This window comes from Macrobrachium rosenbergii, chromosome 44, assembly GCF_040412425.1.
Source record: "Macrobrachium rosenbergii isolate ZJJX-2024 chromosome 44, ASM4041242v1, whole genome shotgun sequence".
NCBI classification, from domain to species: domain Eukaryota; kingdom Metazoa; phylum Arthropoda; class Malacostraca; order Decapoda; family Palaemonidae; genus Macrobrachium; species Macrobrachium rosenbergii.
Genome location: NC_089784.1, coordinates 6,730,504 through 6,755,503, shown reverse-complemented (window position 1 = coordinate 6,755,503; position 25,000 = coordinate 6,730,504). Strand labels below are relative to the sequence as shown.

General features: G+C 35.0%; 1 protein-coding gene across 4 annotated transcripts in view; it reads left to right on the top strand.

Annotated features, from left to right (window-relative positions):
* Window positions 1-25,000, top strand: part of LOC136829296 (uncharacterized) — a 47,920-nt gene that overhangs the window by 8,227 nt on the left and 14,693 nt on the right. For all 4 annotated transcript variants that reach the window (XM_067087642.1, XM_067087641.1, XM_067087639.1 and 1 more), the window contains exons 3-8: window positions 13,024-13,644; window positions 15,102-15,266; window positions 16,183-16,318; window positions 18,087-18,203; window positions 23,418-23,613; window positions 23,829-23,949. In XM_067087642.1, the coding sequence (XP_066943743.1) occupies window positions 13,024-13,644; window positions 15,102-15,266; window positions 16,183-16,318; window positions 18,087-18,203; window positions 23,418-23,613; window positions 23,829-23,949 (1,356 nt within the window). The remainder of the gene's footprint in view (window positions 1-13,023; window positions 13,645-15,101; window positions 15,267-16,182; window positions 16,319-18,086; window positions 18,204-23,417; window positions 23,614-23,828; window positions 23,950-25,000) is intronic.

Genomic DNA, 25,000 nt, shown 5'->3' with positions numbered 1-25,000 from the left:
CCGAGGAGATGATCCCTTTTCCAATCACATGGGATCTACCTGCGACCCTGCCTTATTATCGATGTTCATTCGCCTGCTGACAAGACGCTGCTACCCCGGAATTAGGAACGTCTTGGAGGAAATACGTCTGAATCTACAATTCCCCCGCCCCCAAAAAGGGTCTGATCTCTGACCTCTCCTTGTGAGACGAGATCGGAATCATCGGACTGTATCAACAGATCTAAGAGTAGAGCACTAATATATTTGATTTCCAATAAGAGACCGCTACGTTTAACCTTTAAAATTTGTAGCTACTGTATATGTAGTTCCTCGCTGGGCGAGTGGGTTCCATTCTCAACTAGCACTCTGCTGGCAACGAGTTCGAATCTCCGACCGACCAATGAAGAATAAGAGGAATTTATTTCTTGTGATAGAAATTCAATTCTCGCTATAATGTGGTTCGGATTCCGCAATAAGCTGTAGGTCCCGTTGCTAGGTAACCAATTGGTTCTTAGCCACGTAAAATAAATCTAATCCTTCGGGCCAGCCGTAGGAGAGCTGTTAATCAGCTCAGTGGTCTGGTTAAACTTAGGTATACTTTTTGTAGCTATATGTGCATAAGGTAGAATCTTGTATATGGAACATTTATATTTTCTTATTTGCCTAAATACCATAATATATCTAATGATCAGAGTAATAAGAATGTAAGACAGTCAGTATGCATTATAATGGAAAGTATTGTTCTATGCATATAAAGCGAACCGTTCTTTTTACACTTGGAAACTGCAAACACACCGGAGAGGGTGACTTCCAAAACGTAGGCCTTTTAAACGTCGCATCAAAATTAATCACTAAAATCCCTGACCTGTTGAAAAGGATCACAAATGAAGTGGCTCGTTCACATCGACGCATTTCAAATCAAATGGAAATATCACCATATTTTTTTTTTATCATCCCATTTTATTTAGGCCATTTTGAAGTTGTGCGTATGTAAATGCAATGGGATCTAAATATATATCTCTAATGTATGTTCAATTTTTCAAAGCTTTGTTTTAAATTTATGACTTACAGAACATTTGTTATTTAGACTTTTTAACCTACAACGCACTGCGAGAATTTCTCATGATATTTTCATGTTGGAAGACATTGTACATTCAAGTGTTTCATACCAGTAAGAACGGTAAAACATAAACAAAATATGGGAGGATAAAGTACAAAAAAAAAAAGAAAAAAAAAGAAGAAGAACTGGGTTGAATCCTGGCTGTCAAGAAATCCATAAAAAATTAGGCCACATTCCGGATCTCTCGTCAAAATATTATGAACATTTAACATACAAAGCAAACTGTAGAAAGGGAGATTCATTTATAACTGAATAATAAAGGGGAGAATAATTCAGTTATACATATAACACTTACATGTCATTGCAAGGTCCACGAGTCGATCCCAGTCTGGTGCAGGTCAGCATGAGGCATAGGGGTAACAACCTCATCCATAGAGTCTTGTTGGAAACCAAAGAGCTCTGACTCTCTGGACCCTTTACATCTAAATTGGAAACAAATTTGGGGTTACAAAAATGTACACACACAAACACATATACATGTATAAATATATACATACAGTATGTATATATATATATATATATATATATATATATATATATATATATATATATATATATATATATATATATATATATATATATATAGTATATTTGATCCAAATACTGGGGACTGACAATGCGCCATTAATGCAGTATTTGGATCAAGAACTCGAATACATAAGAAAAATAGGGACAGATTTATGTTATCCTTCACATATATATTTGTTATAATAAAGCCCACAAAAAAAGTTTCATGGTGAAAGTAACATTGAGAAAGAAACCCCTAAGAACATTCTTAGCTTGCCTAATTTTATTGGTTTTGAAAACATAAAATCATCGTTAAAATCTTTCAATATGAACCTTGTTTTTACTAAAATAACACGCTAAAAAGAATGTTAATAAAAAATAGCCCTAAAGAAAACAACAACATAATATATAAAGTTCCATGTTTGGACTGCCCCTCTTTTTATATTGGCCAATCTAGCAAAGATTTAGATGTAAGTATTAAGCAACATAAGTATTCAGTCAAAAATGGGCAAACATCCAATGCTATATTCATTCAAGTGAAAACTATCACAGGATAAATTGGACTGAAAGTTCAGTGACTGCCAGATCGAAAGATTTCTCAAGAAGTCTTTGGAATCCGGTATTATACAGCTTACTTCCAGCTGTAATTTTAACCTTAGCCCTGGCATGTATTATTTATTCCCCTGTATTAGGAAAATGTTCAAGAATGACCCAAAAGATAAAATCACTGACTTAATTACAAATTAGTTACCTTATATATATTCTCTATGTATTCGTATGTTTAATAGGATTTTTTATTTGTAAAAATGTTCTTCCTGCAAAAATTGTTATTCATCACAAAAAAAAGAGAATTACTGAGTTGTATTTTTATAACAATTTTTGGCGGTCAGTCACCTCTTTGTATAATCCTTTAATTGTCCTGTCCCTGCTTCTGAACGGTTGATCCTAATCCTTTGTAAAACCTCTTAAATATTTAACCCTGTTTTGGCAGTTCTACTGATTCTTCAATTGTGTTGGATTCCAGGTACATATTTTTTCCTTTGTAATCCCCAAATGTCATTTATATAGCTTTCTCTGTAAACTTATTTTTATATTTCTTCAGTCTGCTAAGTACAGGACAATAGTCGAAAGGCCTCGCAGCACTCCACTGTTTCTCTTTCCTTCGTGGATTTTGTCCTTATTTGTATATTCATCACGTTCCATATTTTCGTGATTCAATTATATATATATATATATATATATATATATATATATATATATATATATATAAAAATATATATATATATATATATATATATATATATATATATATATATATATATATATATATGTATTTATGTGTGTGTGTTCTTACTATAATCTTAAAATTTTCTTCTCTGACATCTTCCAAAAGCTTTCTTCCCACGAAAACTTCCGCTATCGCCTTTAGTGTCTCCGCCTCCCGAATTAGTGTGGCATCATCAACATTCTGCTAAAGTCCCACGACCCTACAGGAGCCTTTCTTCCCTCTCCTATAAAACTTTAAAGAACAGTGGATGTTTCAAGTTCGAAAGCTTAATAGACACTAAAGCTACTTTGTGCCACTTTGTCTTATTTAATTGTCAGATGGTGTTTATATGTATACATACATACATATATATACACACACACACACACACACATATATATATATATATATATATATATATATATATATATATATATATATATATAGAAGAGAGAGAGAGAGAGAGAGAGAGAGAGAGAGAGAGAGAGAGAGAGAGAGAGAGAGAGAGAGAGAGATTAATTTACATAAAGCTAAAAGGCATACGCTGTACCCAGAATTTCTGCTCTGTTTGCTCTTTTACCGAGTAAAAACAACTCTGAGCCGATGTATGGCAATTAAAGTGTAACAATATTCTCCTGTATGTATTACATACTGATTGCCTTACATTCTTATCGTGTGTTTGTGTGTTTTTTTTTTGTTTATCACTTAGAAATTTATAGCTATATTTTATACGCCTTATCTCTTAACTGCTTTTACCTTAAACAAATGTGTAATCCATTCTCAGGAGACTGACAATTAGAACTTCTAGATATACTAATTTTTTACACCGTTTTGTGAATATAATCTTTATATCTCTTCAATAAGTATTTATAAACAGCACATATTGAAGGTCGCAAATATTACAAGAAAATATCTGCTCTAAATTACCGCGTCAAGTTAAACGAAAATGCATAACGATTAGGTAACAGTATTACTAGAGATTTCCCCATAGTCACTCCAGATGTTCACTAATTAAACTCGCAGATGAAAGTGAATTAGAGGTTATCTGTTTAACTATTCTGTACGTATCTAGTGCTGACTTGACGCTTTCAGTAATGGAATATAATACATCAATCATGAATCTCGAAAAACCCGTATTCTGGTCTACGAATCAGTAGAAGTGACATTTAATTTGTTCAAAGTTACTGTATTCTTTTTTGTATACTTAATATGATGCCTAATAGTGGTCAGCAGGGCCGGTTTTAAGCCTATTTGACCAGTTTGATCAAATTGGGCCCCGCGCCTTAAGGGGGCGCCCCGCGCGAGAGTTACCGTTTGAAGTCTTTTCTGTATTCTAGAGGAATAAACCGCTACCGAAAACATGAAAAGAAGAATGAGGAAGTGTTATTCCTCACATTATTATGCATATCATATTATCAGAAATTTTTCACTTGGAAAATCATTTTTATATTAAACGTAAAAAAATCGTCTCAGGTTAAAGAAAAAGGAGTTTTGAGAGAGAGAGAGAGAGAGAGAGAGAGAGAGAGAGAGAGAGAGAGAGAGAGAGGAAGTTTGAATGTCGTTGAGTTTGAACTTTCTAACTGGGCCCCGCAATTCCTAGCACCGGCACTGGTGACGTTCGATTAATGTTTTAAAATCTCACAAGATTGTAATATGTCGGAGGGCGTCATGAAATTCAAGTTCTTTCCCAGCTCAGTAAAAATATGGCTTGGTATTAATCACGTGATAATTATTTCCGTTAAAATTGATCGAATTCTCGTTTAGTTCTTCGTAAGATTCAAATAAGGCTCCCAGTTGCTCAGTTTATTCTTCGACACTTCGATAAATTCGACGAGAAACCGAGAGACGAAGTAAGATAATTGAAAGGACAGAGAAGAGTTTGACTTCAAGTACTAAATTAATAAAGAAAATTGCTATATATATATATATATATATATATATATATATATATATATATATATATATATATATATATATTATATATAAATATAAACAAACAAACAAATCACATCAACACCTTCCTCCGGATAAATTTATGAGGGCATAAACTAAATTTTAAAATTATTAACGAATTTAGCCCTCCTGAGAACCTCCTTTGAAAATCTGCTGCATGTGATTTGCATACTGATGCCTGTGCTGAGATATCACACAATAGGGAGTCGAGTCTGAATGGCTGGATGTGACTGGTCTGATACGAGAGAGAGAGAGAGAGAGAGAGAGAGAGAGAGAGAGAGAGAGAGAGAGAGAGTGGAGGTGATAGGAGTGTCGTAATCATGCACAGGACGGTTGGCACGATACCTCTATTTCCTTTGACACGACGCCTAGAAAGAGTTTTACTGAGGAATAAGATGCGAGTATTTACCTATCTATCAGAAAAGATAAGTTCTTCCCGTTTTTCTTTTATTTACAGTTCATTTTCATTTTCTTCTGGGTTCCTAACTGATACAATTTGGATATGATTAAGTTCTGCTTTCGAGATGCATTGTTTGTGGAATGGAGATAAGTGTCATCGTTCCTGTTGCTTTTTATGAAGGTTACTTACAATTTCTGGTACCTATATTCCACTGCAGAGATTCTGATTTCTTTTATTAACCGCAGGAATAAACAAAAGTAACAGAGACAGTAAAATTGCATCACCATACTTTGCGCTATTGACGCAAATACACGGATATGATAAGATATCATATCTGTGAGGATAACTGATAGAGGAGGTATGCAAAAAGGCTGAAGAGTCAAGAAGTAGTGAAAGGTTAGGGTTTACATACCTGGAGTAGGAGAGAGGTCTTTAAAGGGAAGTGGCTGTTCTTGTGTCAGGAAGGACATGGGGACGCGTGAAAGTGAATAAATGCTCGAGTCAAAATACTCTGAGCTTGAAATTGAGGATCTATAATAATAAAATCCGAGTAGATCGTGTTTGCCCTCCTCCAGGTGACAGTAGGGGAAACATGACACAGCCAGCCTCCCCCTGCAAACTGGTTTGTCCGCCCCGGGTGGGGGCTGGGTAGGTAAGGGACTGGGAGGGTAGGGGAGACAGCAGCTCCGGGTTCCAGCGCGCATAGCGCGCCAACAAGCTCGTTACAGAAATAAAGTTTAAGATTAGAAGAGTATATCGTCCATGAACCGAAAATGGTGAGGAATAAAGGAGCATTTTTCTTGGAGATTCTGAACTTGCGCTTGACAGGGTTTGAAGAACAGGTGATTGTAGTGGGTGATTTAAAGGTGGGTGATACAAACGTGCACGGTAAAAAGAGAATGGAAACAAAGAACGTTTTGTGGCAAATGAAGGAGAAAATGGTAAGGAAAATTAATAGCTGAAACAATGGTTACTGTAGAGTAGACGGTGGAGTTAGTTGATTGATATAATGGTGGGATGAGAAATATGATTATATGAAATTTAGGCTGCCAAGCCAAGCACTGGGGCACTTTTGTCCATTCAGCGCGTAAGGCAAAGGAAAAAGTGAGCTAGAGCGGTTGGAGAGCAAGACAGGAATCCAGAAAATAAAGGAAAATAAGGGAGATGGAAAAAAAAACCCACAGTGTAATTAAGAAGTAGTAGTGGGAAACTTTGAACGGCAAGATTGATGGAAAAAAGGAAAGCGGGAAAGGAGGCAAAATAAAGGGCTAAAACATGGTGTAGCTATGGTTAAGAGGGGAGCTGCACACACCCTTTACTGATGCCTGCAGTACACCACGTGAGGTGCACTGACAGTAATACCCCCACCTACATTAAAGCGGTAGGTCCCGTTGCTAAGCAACCAGTTGGTTCTCAGCCACGTTAAATAAGTCTAATCCTTCGAGCCAGCCCTAGAAGAGCTGTTAATCAGCTCAGTGGTCTGGTAAAACTAAGGTATACTTAACTTTAACCCACCTACATTAGAGAGGAGGAATAGCCGAGATGTACCTAGACACTACTTGTTTGAAGCGAAACTGAAAAAGTCCGTTTTAGTGGAAGAGTTCGGTTTTTTTATAGGAAGGAAGTAAGTGGAGATTTTAGGTAAATGATGTTAGAAAAATGATTGGATTGATGAAAGATCATAAACTAATAAAGACTATACAAACGTCATAGACGCTGAAAAACATGCTGATAAAAATAAGTGTTTCATAAAAGCTATAAAATGGTAACAAAAATCAAATTAATAAGATACAGAACTAATTAAAGTCCTAAAAACTGAACATCACAGAAGCCCTTAAGACGGTATACTGTTACTCAAGTTTGCCATTAGAAATTAATCATATTTTGTTTGGAGTCCAGCTCCTTCTATGAACTTAAAAATACCATAATGGCAAAAGATTACTCTCAAGGATGGAGTACAACAACGTACTGAGGAAAAATGGAAGAAATGCATACTTGGATAGTGAAACGAATGGTCTAACGGAGGAATGAAGCTGGTACTTGAATATCCACCGCATTTTCTGGAATTGAGAGATTTATTTTTTAACTGCTGACAGCTGTAAAATCTTCTAGAAGGATATCTGTTGGTTTGTTTTTCATTTTGTGCGAGTGTGTATATAACTATCTCATATTTCTGCGAGAGAACTAATAACAAATTACTCACTGAAGAAAGGATGGTAAGTAAATAACTCAAATGTGAAATTCTCAAATTTGGTCGATAGGTTCCCCTCCGTCTCGTCTTGAAAGGCCAAGGAGATTTAATTCGTGACCTTAGATTCCTCATTAGATGTCCCCTCGCTCACGTATATGGGATATGTGATCATGATACGAATTGATTACGTTCCTTTTTTCAAAGCTAAAAAATTTCAATGTGAACAATGGCCTTATTGATCTTTTTAGTCCTTGAAAAACGCTGGACTGAGTACAAAGGGAATGACTATGACCTTTTATCAGTACATCAGTTTACTGTTTTCGCACAATAAATCAAGTCAGTAAGAAGTTAAGAAGGAAGAAGAATGTGTATAATTTCTTCTCCATATTGATTATATCAGAAATATAGTTGATAAATTTAAAGACTTCTTTCTCAAACACTGACAACTGATGACTTAAATAAAAGGCTGTAAATAAAAAGTGCTAAATATCCACATTCTTAAGCATTACTTTTGCATGCTGAATACACTAAGCAATACATTGGCTACGAAATTACTGAAGATAGGGTGAGTATTAGTACATCTCTGTTCTTTCGTGACAAACAAGCGCCTAAAAATAAAATAAGAATGCATGATAAATTTTCAAATTAACAGTGAATGAAAGTTATCTCTATATTCCGGAAGGATACGGTATCAAAGATTTATGTAAATAAATGTCTCATATCCATTATTTACACTGATTATCTGGAGTTTAACTCAAGACCGAGATAATGGAAGCAATGTCCAATCAAGAAGCTCTTGAGTGCAATGTCTCTAAAACAGGCAGACTGAAGGTGAAATGAGCCTAAACAAAAAGTGTAGACCAAGTCTTTGGTCTGACGAAAAACCTTGTTATTTAGCTGCCAGTAGCACCTGTCTGTTACGAACCTTCCTACTAGTGAAAAAAAAAGAGTACTCTATGCTGGGACGAAAAGTCACGTACAAATCTGAGGCAGCTGTTAAGAGAAATACACGCGGGAATTCAAAAGCCAAACGCTTGGAGGCTTCCACCGCCAAACCCTTGATAAGCTGCTCCCAAAACAAACTAATAATAACTTTAAATCTCACCATACTGATAGATAAGAAGAGGCAATTTCCAAATCTTTTATTGTAATTGGTAAGGCAAAAGCAGAGGAGAAATGACAAATGCTGGAAACAAAGCAAATTTCCAGTATCATAAGAGTCTGTGTAAACAGCATCACACAAAATTAGAATGATTTGCATCTAAATAGGCACAAGATGGGATTTTAATAAAATCGTGGAGGAAATTAATTAAAAGGTTAGCGCAGAGAAGAGAATTCTGATGGGTACAAGAGGAGATAAAGGGCCAGATACAGTCTCTCATTTGCTAAAGAAAGTGCAGCAAGACGCAAAGCCTTAAGCACCGGGCTCGGCTGAAAGAACCTTATGCCAGACGCTGCAAAATCCCTGGAAGTATCTGGAACTATGTCGTACGAACTTCTGTAATTATTGGGAAAGGCAGGCAAACGCACATTCAGATTTTGCGAGCTAGAGTAAATTGCTTTTAATTTTTAAATTTTTTTGTAATTTTTGGACGATGATATTTTTATAATTGTTTCATGCGTTAGTATACCTCTGGTTGCTAAGTTAATACGTTTCGTTTTATAGTCGTTTTCTCCATAAAACACATTGAGGCTGGTGTAAAAATCGGAAAATTAGAGACCATATTACCTCAGAAAATAAACTGTTTTCCTGTTGCATCTCGTCCGAGGTTTTGTTTTCATGATCATATAACATTTACTTTTGAAAATATATGTTTTATTGGAAAACCAGAATGAACCATTATGAAACAGATGAGAAACAAGTGCAAATTTATGGTAACCGACCATACTCTGCAGCTTACCGAAGGCATTGTTCTAGATGAAAAATATTAAACGTTTTGCCTACGCAGTTATGCCTGCACAGTCGGCATGTGCAGGCAAAACTGAACGTTAGTGGCGGCCTTTAGCAATGCTTTGCAACAGTGAGAGTAAGTGTTTCGATTTTTTTAAAATTGAAATTTCGAACTCTTGCCCACTCAATTTATGTCATATTATTTTGAATCAAAATGGAAGAATTGTTGCATGATTTACAATGCTGTAATTAAAAATGGACTCAACATTTGTTTGATCCTGGAAGAAACGTGCAGTATACAATCACATTCACATATACATACATGTATATATATGCACACACAAACACACACACATTATATATATATATATATATATATATATATATATATATATATATATAGTATATCTTTAAGTAGTAAATATTTTGTGATCGACCTTAGCCTAAAAGCAAAGGTGACTTCGATCGTTATCGGAGTGAGTTCGCTGATCTAGAGCGAGAAGTTGAAAGCAATTTAGGGAATACAGGGATGAGAACTCGGAAGGAAAGGAAAGTCACATAACTCTTTAATCCGAGGACGATCAATTTCCACTGAGCAAAGTTATTATTCCAGGTATTTTACGAAATAGTGAGACTAGAAAATACTGTTGGAGATTCATTCTAGTTAAATAATCAGTCAGTTAGAGGGCCATGCGAGGTTCATGAAAACGCTTAACGCTGTCTAAATCGGAAATTTGTTTTCCAATACAGTACTTGTTTTAGTTTTCTGTAAAAGAAAACTATTGAGATGACTTTGTCTGTCCGTCCGCACTTTTTCTGTTCGCCCTCAGGTCTTAAAAAATACTGAGGCTAGAGGGCTGCAAATTGGTATGTTAATCATCCCCCCCTCCAGTCATCAAACATTACAAATTGCAGTCCTCTAGCCTCAGTAGCTTTTATTTAATTTAAGGTTAAAGTTAGCCATGAATCGTGCGTCTGGCACCTCTAGAGATGCCAGCCGCCAACGCATCTTCACTTGACCTCATCTGGGGAGCAACTGAGCGCTGCCCGGTAGTGGCTGAGAGTTTTATACTGCAGCACATCGAGAGTTTCATGCAGCATTATACACTGTACAGAGAACTCGATTGAGCCGAAGAAACTTCGGCGCATTTTTTACTTGTTTATTGAAGAAATTAGCTGAAAATAACGGAATGACAAGGAAAATGACTGGATATTTAACCGTCATGCTGAACATTGCCACTTCACCCGTAACTGCTTACTCAAGTTTATGTCGTTCGTTCAAATCACCGAAGTATTATGAGCAGCACGTATTTTCACTCCTCATGAAACTGAGTACTTTTTTCCTGTAACACTGCTTAAGCTTTCAACCTTTAATCACTTATTTACCTCTCTATTAATTTTTCGAATCATATGCAATTCATTGTTGAAGGTGTCTTTCCCTATTTTCTCTATATAACTAAAATACCTCAACACTACACGTAATTTTCTCACATAATCTAATCCATTCAACCACACTTCATTTTCCTAAGCATTGTTCGCTTATTGTACTCTTCTTTCTCACCACGCTATTAACATGTCCCTTATTTCATCAGGTTTCACGCAAACTGAATGCGTAGTTTATCAATCCGGTCATGAATTTCTACATTTTCACTGGGAGATACTGGTCTTTGTTCCTAGAGATGAGCTAAAAAGGACATTCTGACTTTTTTTAGTGTTTTTCACTTGCAACTTCAATTAGTAGCAAGTAACCCACTTTTGCTGTCCTCCTGACACGCCACAGAAGTACTAATTTAAAACAGCTAAACTACTTAAGTAAAAACACATACTTGTTGGACAGCCCTCTATGATTGAACATTTATATTTCATGCTTAACATCATTTCCCAGTTCCTCTGGATATTTCCAGACGATTAGTTAAATAAATATTCTTTTCCCTACAACTTCGTCATATATACGGTAGGTGTTGAATGACCTCAGGCTGCCCGGGCTATGTCACCTGAGTTCATACAACTATCCATCCTTCCATCCCTTTACCTATCACTTGAGGCCTCGGTTTATTGTGCTTATTCCCCTTTTGTCTTGATAATTAGCAAATGAAAGGACTGCTATATATATATAGTGGCAATTTCATCACAAAGTTAATTTGTAGCTCGAGGAAGGTTGTGAAGATTGTGTCCTTCCGTTCTACGGAAAATTCATTTTAAAAAAACGAACACCTGTACTCAATCATTTTAATCATCTAAAGCTAGACAACATGCTCCTGACGTAAAACTCTACAGCACTGATATTACTGCTAGAAAATGTGTAAAAGTAATATAGTGTACGAAAAATGGCTGTACTTTCTAGGGTAAAAAATAGCATATTACAGCAATATAAAAAACACTTGCAGGTTGATCAATTTAATGTAGTACCAGATGCATATTTACCAATACACCAACAAAATAATCTTGATAAACTTGAAACTAAACGGTATGTTAGACACACCATGGATCCATTTTTCAACAAAGTTGCTATTTTTCTTTATAATTTTATTATGCCTTATAATTATTTACAAAGATGCTCAGCTAACCATCCAGGAGGAAAGGCGGGCATCGTTTACATATACAGGAAGAAGATATTTTTTAACTATGTGAGCTGTTTTTTACTTAGAACGGAACATCCAGCATTCAAGGAATTCTGGGAATGGGTCAAGTACTGCATTTGAATTTTTGCTGAATTTTTAGATTATTCTGGTTCAATGAACAAGTGGTTTATTGTGAATCGCCACGTGCCTGTAATAGTAAATACTTTTACTTGGTAAGAAATGGCTTAAATTGTAATTCATTCAGTCTATCAACAATTATTTGACCGGGCATTTTCTCTCCATTCTACTAAATATTTATACAAACATACAGAATATAGAATCTTTAATCAGCAATTTATTCAATAGCTCACTTTCTTTCATTGGGTTCTTAATTATTGATTTTTCTTTAAATTTTTATTATCGTAACTTAGAATTCAAGAGCTTAAGTGCGTGTGCAAAAAACAGAAAATATAGCTTCTAAATTTGAATAAAATAAAATTATGTTTAATCGAGTTTGATCCCATGTCAAATTTGAAACACAGCATCCTACATTTTTCTTATTCAGTTACAAATTATGTTATGTATAAACACTGGTGAGAGGGTTTAACTATTCAAAATGGTCAAATATTGGAACCTATGTCGTTAAATGTTAGTACCACTATCCTTCATTGTCCAGAAACTAAATTCTGGGTTCGACACTGGACAAACTTATCCATTTAAATAGTCGAGAAGACACAGTTTCTCTATATTCACATTAAATTCTTTATGAAATGACATGAAAAAGGACAGGTGCAATGGCGATTTAAGCATAATGTTAAAGCTTTTCATATAATGTCTGAATGATTGTAATACAACCACCTAACGAATTTTCCAGTCACTTATATGTATGTATATACACCACTAACAAACTCAACTTCATATATCAATAAATATGTCTAAGGGAATACGTGAAGTCCTGTTTTTTTGTTAGTTATTCTCACTTGCTTAAGTCTTGCAGAATATTGGAAATTTATGTGTCATTTGTTTGTAGGTGAGATATTCAACAGACTTACGAAATGTTTGTTAATGTAGTATCATGACCTATTTGTAATTTTAATTTGACTTTTATTTTGAACTCAATACTATAGATCCTCGACCCTCATCTCTCATTTCAGGCCACGGGTTTATCCTGGGCTTTTGATAGGACTAACATGACGCAAGGCACTCTCACGAAGGAGTACTATTTCCCCGCCTTCAGAGAACACGCCACTCACAAAGGAATACGAGATAACCTTCGCCACCGGAAGAATCATGTGTTCAAACATGGCGTCAGGTCGGTGAAAAGGTATCATGTGGCTGAGGATGTCTTTGATGGTCCAAATTTCCCACATCTTGAGGAATCGAGACACGCGTTTGGCTTACATCACCAGCAGATGGGGATCATGAGGCCCTGGGCCACTCCGCATCAGTTTAGCTCATCTTTTCACGGAGGGCGTGAAGGAGCGGGAAGACGGACGGAGGACAGCCTTCCCGTTAACCAAAGTCGCACGGAAACTGAAGGAGGGATGAACGAAGGACAAACGTTGGTATCCTTTAGTCGCTTAGAGCCTCCCGAAGAAAAAGATATCGAGTTGAAAAGAAAATTTCAAGAGAGGGAAATTGAAATGGAATCTTTCGGCGAAGTTGGCGCTGCCTTTGATGAGGCCGAAGAGACACCTGTTACCGTCCAAGAAACAGAATTTATAGACAAAGACAAAAGGAGACCGGCCTCCTCTGAACATCTTTGTCGGTCAGTGGTAAGTTGATTTGAAACAAGCAGATAAAGCTCATTTGCGTAGGATGCCCTCTCTCTCTCTCTCTCTCTCTCTCTCTCTCTCTCTCTCTCTCTCTCTCTCTCTCTCTCGCCTATCATATAACGTTCTCGTATATTAAAACATTTTGCTTCAGAAACAAAATTATTGTTTGCAAAGTTTAATTTGTAATACAAACTATTGAAAAAATTGTTAAAAAGATCACTCGATTTGCACTGAATGGGGAAGCATCATATAAAGTTCATAGTGAAATCCACATTTTATTCATACATAAAGATTTTCCACTGAATTAGCCTATAGTCTATCAATCAAAACAAGAAAATGCCTTCCACGCACGTAGATTAAGGAAAAAAGAAAACTGCAAGGGTATTGTGTTGCACTTCATAAATTGGAGAAATACCTTTCCTGTACCACTATAGAAAACACAGGTAAGGCATTATACGAAATTAACGAAGCAATCAGATGAGCTATCATCTCTCCAGTAGGGGAGAGTCATTTCCTCTTTCGCCACGCATTTTCAGCAGAGCATATTAATTTGAAACATTTCCAAGTACCCGAAAATAGTTTAGTTCAGTCTTTGCTGAAGAAATAATATTGGGAGAATGGAGGGAATAAGAAGGCAGCATAAATAATACAATATATGGTGATCATACTGAGCATTGGAATAAGACAGATCTTGAGAATTATGAAATTTCCATTTACATTTTACAGTTTTGTGTTTCAGTGATGCACTATATCTACTATTCAATGACTCATATACTGTGTGTTAGTATTTATAACTAAATCAATGTGTATACCATTTGAATATTTATTTTAAAGATTCATCTGCTATCCCAGAAGTTTATGATGTTCTTCATCATATTTCTTTTTAAGCTATAAGCATCAGCGACAAATTGAAAATATAAGTTTCGGGTAAAGAACAGTGTTTCTGTGCCACTTGTGCGTGAGGAATTAAACATCAGGATGGCCGTATCCTAAAATGCATAATTTTGATTGCTCTTGCTGTTAGTACAGTCTTCCATTAAATAAAAAATAATTCACTAGGCATTTTTTGTACCGTATTTCTTATATGTGAAAAAAGTTATCTGTTAATATTCACTGAGAAAGAAGGATATTACAATATCATTAACGACTTTTGAAGATAACATCGGTTACACAAATTCAATCACCAGCCTCGTACTGATGAATTTTCGGGTTATTAAATGATGAACAGTTGTTAGATTAATCTTTTAACTCTAAAATAATTCATCTGTTTTCCGTTGGCATGTGTTAACTGCTTGCCCATCATCAATTCTAAACTTTCGTTTCATATCCAGACGAAATATTTTGAAATTAAACATTTTTCAGTAGGTGATCAATAACTCAGTTGCACAGAGATGACATCGACAGTGGGGCTAGAACTAAGATTCTGCAAAACCATGTTTTTTTTTTCTGTCTTTCAGGAAACATTTTTGCCTCCTGATCTGTACATGCTGGACACGTGCGCTCTTTGTTACTGGTACATTCACAACCGCGACCTTTTCGTCCTCAAATGGGAAAGAACTTATCGTCAGTACAACAATTTCACCATATCGGTGCTCTCCGATCCGTCTAATCATTCCAATGTGGTAAGTAAATGAGGATCCTGGTGATAATTTTATTGTATCATTTTGAAATCACTCATTGATTGCATATTTCAACGGTCAGAAACATGCAGGTAGATGATGTTTCCCTCTGTGTATAAAGATATGGGTAACAGAAGTTAATTAAATTGATGTGTAACGTGGATTACCATATAAAGATAGAGTAATGGGAAAAACCTTAAACAAAATGGAAAACTGCTTTCTAAAAACGAAAATAGAGAATTTTTTATGATAGAAATGGTGGTAAAATGTGTAATGGTTTATGTGACACAAATGAAGTTTATCAATTTATCCTCAAAAAGATGGAATACCAGAAAAGTTAGTGAAAAGGACAGACAGTTTCATACTTTCTTTTTTGAGAATATATGGTACAGGATGATGGTCTTAGATACAAATTGGGCAGAATGTTTGTGAATTAAAAATATGTAGAAGAGTTTTGAAGAGTTTGATAAGATTTACGTTGGGAAAAGTTTTGCTAATAATAGGAAATGGAATGTTGCAAGGATACATGAAAAGCATGAATATGTTGTACTGACATCTTTTACTAGTAGTAAAATGTGCAGGAAGATTAAAGATAATAATAAAACAAATGTGTAGGTGCAGAAAATTTCCAAGAAGCACTTTTCTCTGCTCACCTCTTAAACAGAACATAGATGGATCCTGGAAGCCTTTGACTGTTTCTTCTGACCTATGTATTTTTTAGTGGGAAGAAATATCTCTTATATCTCAGCTACGATTAAAATGCAAAGTGAATTTGCATCACTCCTGATATAATATTTCTCTGGAATTATTTCTCGAACCAGCTTTGACCTCCTGCCTTTGGTCCTTCCAGCAAATGGCAGGCCGCGGGGAAGTTCCGCTATCTAATTATCTTATGAAATGCATTTTGGATTCTCTCCAGGTGGTGGCCACAATAGAGTCAGAAGCACTAATGGATTCCTTCAGCGGGGAGGAAGGGCGGCAAAAGTGGCACAGCTGCTGCCAGGCTGCACGGGAGTGCTGTCAAAAAGAGATGCGCCATACGACCTGGCCCTCAGGTTAGAGCGTGGATAAATAAAAAGTATTAAGAGGGGGCATTACGTATTTTTGCAAAATAACTGCTCCTGTAGCCATGTATATGTTAACTGCAATCAAAAGCTCTCTCTCTCTCTCTCTCTCTCTCCCTCTCTCTGAATATCTACCTATCTCTCTATTATTATACACTCTCTCTGAATATCTACCTATCTCTCTATTATTATACAAAGTTAAATTTATCCGTTGTATTTTGACTGAACCCTATCAGCTTTGTTTTGTACCATTTGTAACCCATAATTAAAACAAGCCTCCTTCCAAATTTTCTATTTTCATTCTCTCTCTCTCTCCTTTTAGATTAGAATAATAGGAATGCTGATTTGCTTCCCCTAATGGAAATAGAACCACCATTTCAACATCACTGAGGCTAAACCATTTGGAGTATTTTATGCATGTATGTATGTACATATATATATATATATATATATATATATATATATATATATATATATATATATATATATATATTATATATTATATATATGTATATATATATATAAATTCACATACAAATATATATATATATATATATATATATATATATATATATATATATGACTTTGAAATATTTGTTAAAACAGAATTCATCTAGTAAAAGGAGCCTATAAAAACGCAAAAAAATAGAAAGTTAATGCTATATATTTCGGAGAACAATTGTCTTACTCAACAGCAGGTAGTGAATGAAATAAGTTACAGAAAAGCGTTATTTATACCAGAAGCTTCAGAGGTCAGCCGTTACGTCACTACGTAGACAGCTCCTCTGTAATCTTCTTAATCGCTGGTCAGAGGAAGAATTTTATCTATGATATCTGAGTGCCAAGTTCCTTTTGAGAGGCTCATCAAATTTCTTTGTGTAATCAGTGCTCATTCTACCATCTGGCTTTAGAATCGATAATTGCTGCTATAAATTGTACGTGGCAAATTCCAATTTATTCTGTGATTATGGTTATTTATGTGGTTAAAACTAGCTGAGCTCTGTCAGCCATACCTTACTGAACGTTTATGTTGTATTAGTCTCTGGGGGTGATTTACCTTTAAAACCGATGTAGGATTGGTCACAGTAGAGGCAAGGGATTTCGTATGCTCTTGTGTCTTTGGGGACTGGCTTTTGTTGGACGTTAATTAGCGATTTGGCTAGGGTACTTGGGTAGGTAAAAGCAAAAGGGTCGAGTTTCCAAGTGTCTGGACAGTATTAAGAAGTTGACACAGACATAGCTGCCTATTGGAGTGACGTAACGGCTTACCTCTGGAACTCTTGGTATTTTTACCGCTTTTCTGTAACTCTTATTTCATTCATTACCTACATGTTGAGGGAGACTGCTGTTCTCCGAAATATACAGCATTACCTTTCTACATTTTTTGCGTTCTTATGGGCTTCTTTTATTATTATTATTATTATTATTATTATTATTATTATTATTAATATTATTATTATTACATACACACACACACACATATATATATATATATATATATATATATATATATATATATATATATATATATATATATATATATATATATATATATATATATATACTGAGACATCTATATATACTTCATCCACGGGACCACTATGAAAATACAAGATATATATATATATATATATATATATATATATATATATATATATATATATATATATATATATATATACATACATACATACATACATAGAAAGACAGGTGGATATTTACATTTAATTAAAGACAATACTCGTTTCCTTTTAATTAGGATACTGTCCTACAACGTGGGACGGATGGCAGTGTTGGCCCTCTACCCCGCCGTTTACTGAAGCAAAGCGCGCCTGCCCTTCGTACAGCTACCACGGAAAGGCGGCATCTTGCTCAAGTTAGTCATTATGGCTTGTCTGTGTTTATGAGTGAAAGGAAATTTTTGCTTTTGTTTAGCTGGACCGATGAAAATGAACTCTTTTACGCGGTTACCTCTTCTCTGTTGATTATCTATGTTTTGGTTCGTTTTTTTTTTTTTAGTTTTTCTGTGTAATCACTTTTCGTTTGTCTGTTTGTTAACAGAAATGCTCGAAAACTTATGTCTTTATTTGTAAGGTAATTTAACAGTAGTGGGTTTAGTGAACTGCTGTGAGCGATTACATTTTGGGGAGGTATATGAAGTTTATATCTTAGGGGATGCATCGTCCATTATTGTTTCAAAAAATGTTTGAAGGTTGAGACACCGAAACACTTAACAGCATTACCGGGCTATATATTTATATACTCCTCTGAACCCGTATGTACGAATGGGGGTTTTCGATGTGGTAGGTATATGTCTTTTGTGTAATTTTTCTATTTTATTTTTGTTGCTTTCTTTAATCAACCCTACAAAGTTGGAAGATCATTATGCTCTTCCCCCTTGCGTGTGTCAGCAGAATATTTCAAGGATAAAAAACAGAATCTGATGAAATCCGGCATATACTCGTATATTCAATAAGATGCCATTTCAAGATGATCAACCTTTGTTAGAGATCAGCTTAACTTCCTCAGAGTTGGTTAAATATTGGAGGATTAAGAAATTATAATGGCAATTCGAAAGCAGTTACATTTTCTATGTTTACCAAGACTGAACTTTGAAGGTCAGAGGTCAAAGTCATAATATTTCATAGCTAGCTGCATATTTGTACCATTTGCATATTATCAAATTCACAATGGCGAATGGCCAAGATCAAAGCATCTCAAGTGACTGAATTTACAAAGTTTAACCTTCAAAAGTTCTAGGTCAAGGTCTCAAACCACGCTGCAATACGTGTTATTTACGTCATTTGGGCCGCTGTATAGTAAGAAGTTCATTTACGAACTGTTTAATACGTCGTTGGAGATATGCTTTTTAACAACAGAGAGCGTTTTTATTTTTCCAACATTAAAGGGAATTATTTCTCATTTTACAAGCAGTTCTTCTTTGCTTTAATATTTGTTACATATGGTCGTTCATTTCCATGTAATTTGCTTGCCATGTCAATAACCTTTTTGTTCAAGAATAATGCTAATAATTTTATATTCTTCCTTATATATATTTACGAACCGGTAATATAGCTAATAGTGTATGGTACTTAAATGTCGTATCTTTCAAGAAGTATTTATCCTAATGGTTCAGCTTTCCTTGCCACTAGCTTATATTCCAGTTGCAAAATGTCAGAGTTCATTCATTTCAAGCACTGAAACACTGCACATATCACAAAGCTTAACTTTTATTCCAGCCATAAAAAAAGCCAGGCTATGTAAGAAAATATACGTAGAGAAAAGGCTATTGTGTAAGGCTGAATACCTTCTATCAAAATGCTGTGATATATCAGACAGGAGCTTGAAAATTCATGCTGTGAGACAAGAAAATGGCTGATTTTGCAATTCATTTATTGAGAGAGATACACCATTGCCAATCACTTTGGTCAGCAGATTTGTTTTTCGTAAATGTATTCTGCTGTATGATCAGTTTTGGTTCTTTTCGTTTTTTTCTCCTCAGATGAATAGCTTTTTTTGCCCATATTTCAATACCTGTTTACCATCTCCCTATTTTTGATTCCCTTGTGTCCATGTGCTAATTGTAATTGCTTTTTTCTGAAAGGGATTAATTTCCCCATTCAAAAAAATAAGCAGGACTGCAGTAAATCTTTTATTCGAGTACACTTTTATTCCACTCACCCTTACTGTCTCATTTTTAATCAAGGGCATTTTTTCCAGTATTCCCTCCGGAGCTGATGGGGATTACTGTTAATTATTCCATAGGATATTTATTTCAGCTTTTCAATTGCCCCGATTTCCATTATGCATTGTTATCATTACGGGAATAAACTTTTCTTTGTGAGAGACAATGTAAATTGTTTAGCCAAATTAACCAGTGTGAAGTGAAGTTTACAGAAAATTAAAAGATAATTAGATTATCCTTTGAAGTCGGAACAGACAAATATTTCGATACGAATGATGAAAACATTGAAATTTTTCCTTGGGTTATATTCAACGAGTGATACTGATTATGCATCCGGTCTGGTTCGTGCTTGCTTATCGCAAGGAAGGGCCAATGTATATATACAACATAAGCCTGAAATTAACATCTCATTCTTCCTAATGTCTTGCTTTGCAAACCACATTTTAACATCCTTCAAAAGAGATATTGTCTCATTTTCGAGGCTTCGAAGCATTCCACTTTTCGGATATTAAAAATCTGCTTAAACGTGGTCGGAAATCCGCTTATATATCAAGCAAACGTAGTGAAATTCTATTCTGTAAAATACAGGCTAGTTTGTTCATTTTTAACTAAGAAGGCACAGGTGCCAACTCTTACCCGAATGTTAAAGTGAAAATAATTAACAATAATTTCGAGCTTCGGTTTTGACAAAAATGTAAATTGTTAGAATTTCCTGTTATTTATATATTTCTGAACAACACGAAACCCTATAATACTTAAAAATCATATTGCAATCCCTGGCACTTGCCTGAAAGCTGTCGTCAGTGAGTCTGTATCTCGTTGTGTCATCATGATCTTTTTCCCCCTATGAAGTTGAGGGATGTTCTCACTTGACTCTAAGTCTCAGATTATCGCCTTAGTTAACATTCAGCTAAAAATCTTAATGCTCACTGATGAGGAATACCCTAGGCAAATCGTGCTGATTTACTAACTGACGAAAGAAGAACATTAATTAAATCCTGATGAAAAATGGACACCAATTCAAGCTACGGCACTAGAGCCTGAGATTATAATACAGTAAACGTAAAGGGTATGATTGGTCGAATTTTCATGAATAATGTCTTTGAACGATATTTTAAAAAATCTTGGTCATTTAACTAAGTGTGTTGGTGTTCAATATAGATTGTTAGAATGCACATAAAAGCAGTTCTACAAGCAAACACAAAAATAATGATCTTCTATGGTTCGCTTCATTGTGTAGAACTTCATGTTCAGACTTACCCAGTTTAACTATTTCTTGCATCCAGTTAACAAGTCCTAAGGTTTTCAAATGGGATTAAGCAGCCACTCATACGTAGCTCTCTCTCTCTCTCTCTCTCTAATGCCAGTATAGTTAACACTGTAAATCAATTTCTCACAAGCAATGTGTAAATGTTAAAAGAGAGAGAACAAGTTTCATATCTCAAGAGGTTGAACATATCTCGAGAAAAAATTATATATATATATATATATATATATATATATGTATGTATATATATATATATATATATATATATATATATATATATATATATATATATATATATATATATATATATATATATATATATATATATATATATATATATATATATACATACATACATACTGCTTGTTAGAAAGTGATTTACAATGTTAACTATACTGGCATGAGAGCTTCCTATGAGTAGCTGGTTAATCCTGCATTTGAAAACCTGATGTATTAAAGTGAGGGTGATAGAGCAGACTGTAAGAATTTTACTGAAGATAAAGGGGAGGAGTATGGTATAATTTCAAGAGAGAATGAAAGGTAGATGGAAGCAGGGTCAATACGGGAAGTGCAGAATGGTTTTAAGCAAGGAAATCGGTATGGACTAAGTTGTTGTTGTAAACCACTTATGTGGAAAATTTTAAAGTGAAGGAAAGTCTCTGTGCGACATAACTTGAACAAGATACGTGACCATGACAGAACAGATTAAGCGGCAATCTGGATGGTATAGCAGATCAGTCGAGAGCAATAAAGTTTTCTATGAAGGAAGCAAAGATGTATGTATATGTAGTTGTGAGAGTGACTAGTATGATGTAGAAGCTGGTCTAATCCATGGGTGCATTTCGCCTTTATAGTCGCTTATCATATCTAGTGTAAATGATACAATACAATACTGATTGGGAACAGTGAAAGAGTCTGAAATTGTTTGTGAGTGGAGAGAGTTGAAAGATGTTAGATAGAGTGCAGTTACGAAGGAACCTTGAAACAAGGAAACTTGAAAGCTAACATGAACGAAGGAAGAATTAAAGCGAGTGAATTGCATGGATATTTTAAAGCAAATATTATGATAGGTTGCGAGAAGTGATTTAAAGAACAAATGAAAAAGGGAAGGTAGTAGGGTTGTGCAAAAAGTTTGGAAGAGAGGTTAAGTGTCAACGAAAGCCAAGATGGGAATGTATGAAATGATTGTTGAGCATATTCTTATTTATGGAAGTGAAGTGTAGATGTCAGATGTAAATAGAAAAATAAATGTTGAACCTGCTTAGATGAAATGTTATTGTAGTACATATGACTTAATGAGAACTGGAAGAGTGACGAAAAGGGGGTATGCAGATGTAGTAAAAAGGTTATGGTAGGTGAAAGAGCAGGGAGTTTTGAAATGTGGAAAGAATGGAGACCATTTGATCGGCGAAGCGAGCGCATAATTCGGAAGTGTTAGGAGCGAGCAGAAGAGGGAGACCTAGAAAATATTGCATAAATGAGATGAAGATTATAATTTTGTGAATTGGGGTTCATCCACGATTCAACAGTCCAAGTATGAGTGAGGTAGAGACCTTGCATTCTTACTGAGGTGAGAGACCACTCAATGTTGATTATATATATATATATATATATATATATATATATATATATATATATATATATATATATATATATATATATATATATATTATTATATTATTCCTTGAATACAATCTTTTTTTTTTATTTTTTTCTTTGACACGCTAAGCAATATACAGAGTATGATTACCTTAGGTGTTATCGTGGGAGCGTTTATTAAATATGATTTTTATATGGCACTGGTTGTTTTACAGAAATGATACTTATAAAGATGGTTTGCCTTTTATTTGAAAAAGATAATTTTACTTTTTTTTTTTACAAAATCAATAAAATTTTTAAGGGCTTCATATTCAACATTAAGATAAGAAAATGTTAAAAACGGTTTAGTGCCTTACGATGCAGTCTTTCATAGAGGTTTTACTTTATATGACGCTTCTGCATTTAGTGTTGTATGCTTTTCCGACGTCTGATGAGAATATATTACCTATCGCGCATTCTTAATTACTGCCTCAAATTAAACAAATATTTCCTCTGAAGGAAATGACCTATGACCGTCCCGCTAATTTCTCCCATAAAAGAAATGGCGACCAAGCAATGTGAGGGCGACGGACGGTGGTTTCGCCTCAGGAGGGCCAATGAGGAGAGGGAGTGGAGTAATTACTCTTCTTGCAGCGTGGCTGAAAATGTCATTCGCCGTCTCTACGTCCACATTGCTGCCGATTGCCTGTCGACGGCTATGCTCTTGCCAGCTCTCTTCATCTTCTTCTCTTACAAGTAAGACTGGCGGATTTTACTGAGATCAGAATATTATATGCTTTATACTATATATTACATAGCATATATTGTATATTATATTTTATGTCATATCTCATCATTAATGACAAGGAGAGTTTCCAGAGCCTACACAGCATTCATTATCTCTTTACCCTTGATATTCTTAAGCATATTTGTTCTTCACACACATTGATGATTATGATGCTCATTAACAGGCAGCTGCGCGTTCATCGCATAACTCTCCACAAGCACCTGTTTATTAGCTTGCTGCTGGAGGCGACAGGGAACATATGCTTCCGACTGATCCAGCTTCACAGAGACGAACTCATTCAGCAAGTAAGTGGCCTATCTATTGTTTTTTTTTTTTTTTTTTAATACTAAGGTTTGTTCAGCTGTTGTTGTTAAATGTGTTCCGAGGGTCCTAGTTGGATCCTCGTTACGTCAGTCATGCGTTTCGACGGTGAAAATTATGTTCAGTGTTAAAACATTCATGGCTTATTCGAATGGAAAACAGGAGAAAATGTGCGCTTCCGCTGCAAGTCAGTTTAAATCTATTATTATTATTATTATTATTATTATTATTATTATTATTATTATTATTATTATTCAGATGATGAATATGAACCCTATTCATCTGGGACAAGCCCTCAAGGGCCACTGACTTGAATTCAAGCTTCCAGAGAATATGGTGCTCATTACGAATAAGTAAGAGGAGTTAAAGGGAAATGGGGAAAGAAGATTCGCTTATTAAAATAAAAAAAAAATTAAATAGACAAAAATCGAAAATAGGCACTTATAAGAATGAGATGTTATATTTATCAAGGCGCTTATAAGCATGGTATGTTGAATATATCAAGGTGTGGTTTACCAATCAGAATTCCTGAAATTTCATTGAATACATTCTGAATTACTCATGTTTACAAGCTGCGAAATGTACTTTTTGAAATACAGACATTCCACGAATTTTTTGGAAAAATTAGCTGTGTTTGAACTATATTGCGGGGCCTCAGTACTCAGTTATAATGACAAAGCAAACTCCTTCATAAATCTACTAAAATATTTATCTACAAATTACACCGACGAGGAAAATAAACTCTTTTCACTGGGACTCTTCTTATTCTATAATATTCAATCATTTTGGCAAATAATGCATTATCCATCGCGACTGAATAAATAACGAATACCTAATTATGAAACTTGAATGGCGCGATGTAAAGCAGTCTATGCTTTTCTAAAATAAAATACATTTTATAAAGTGGCTGTTCATGAGGCAGGGGAGTAGTTGCACCGAGAGAAGAAGCAGTTTCTCCTATTTTCGACAAAACAATGGAGCTTAAAAAGAGCCTCATTATGAACTAATGTACATGCACACATATTTATTTATTCA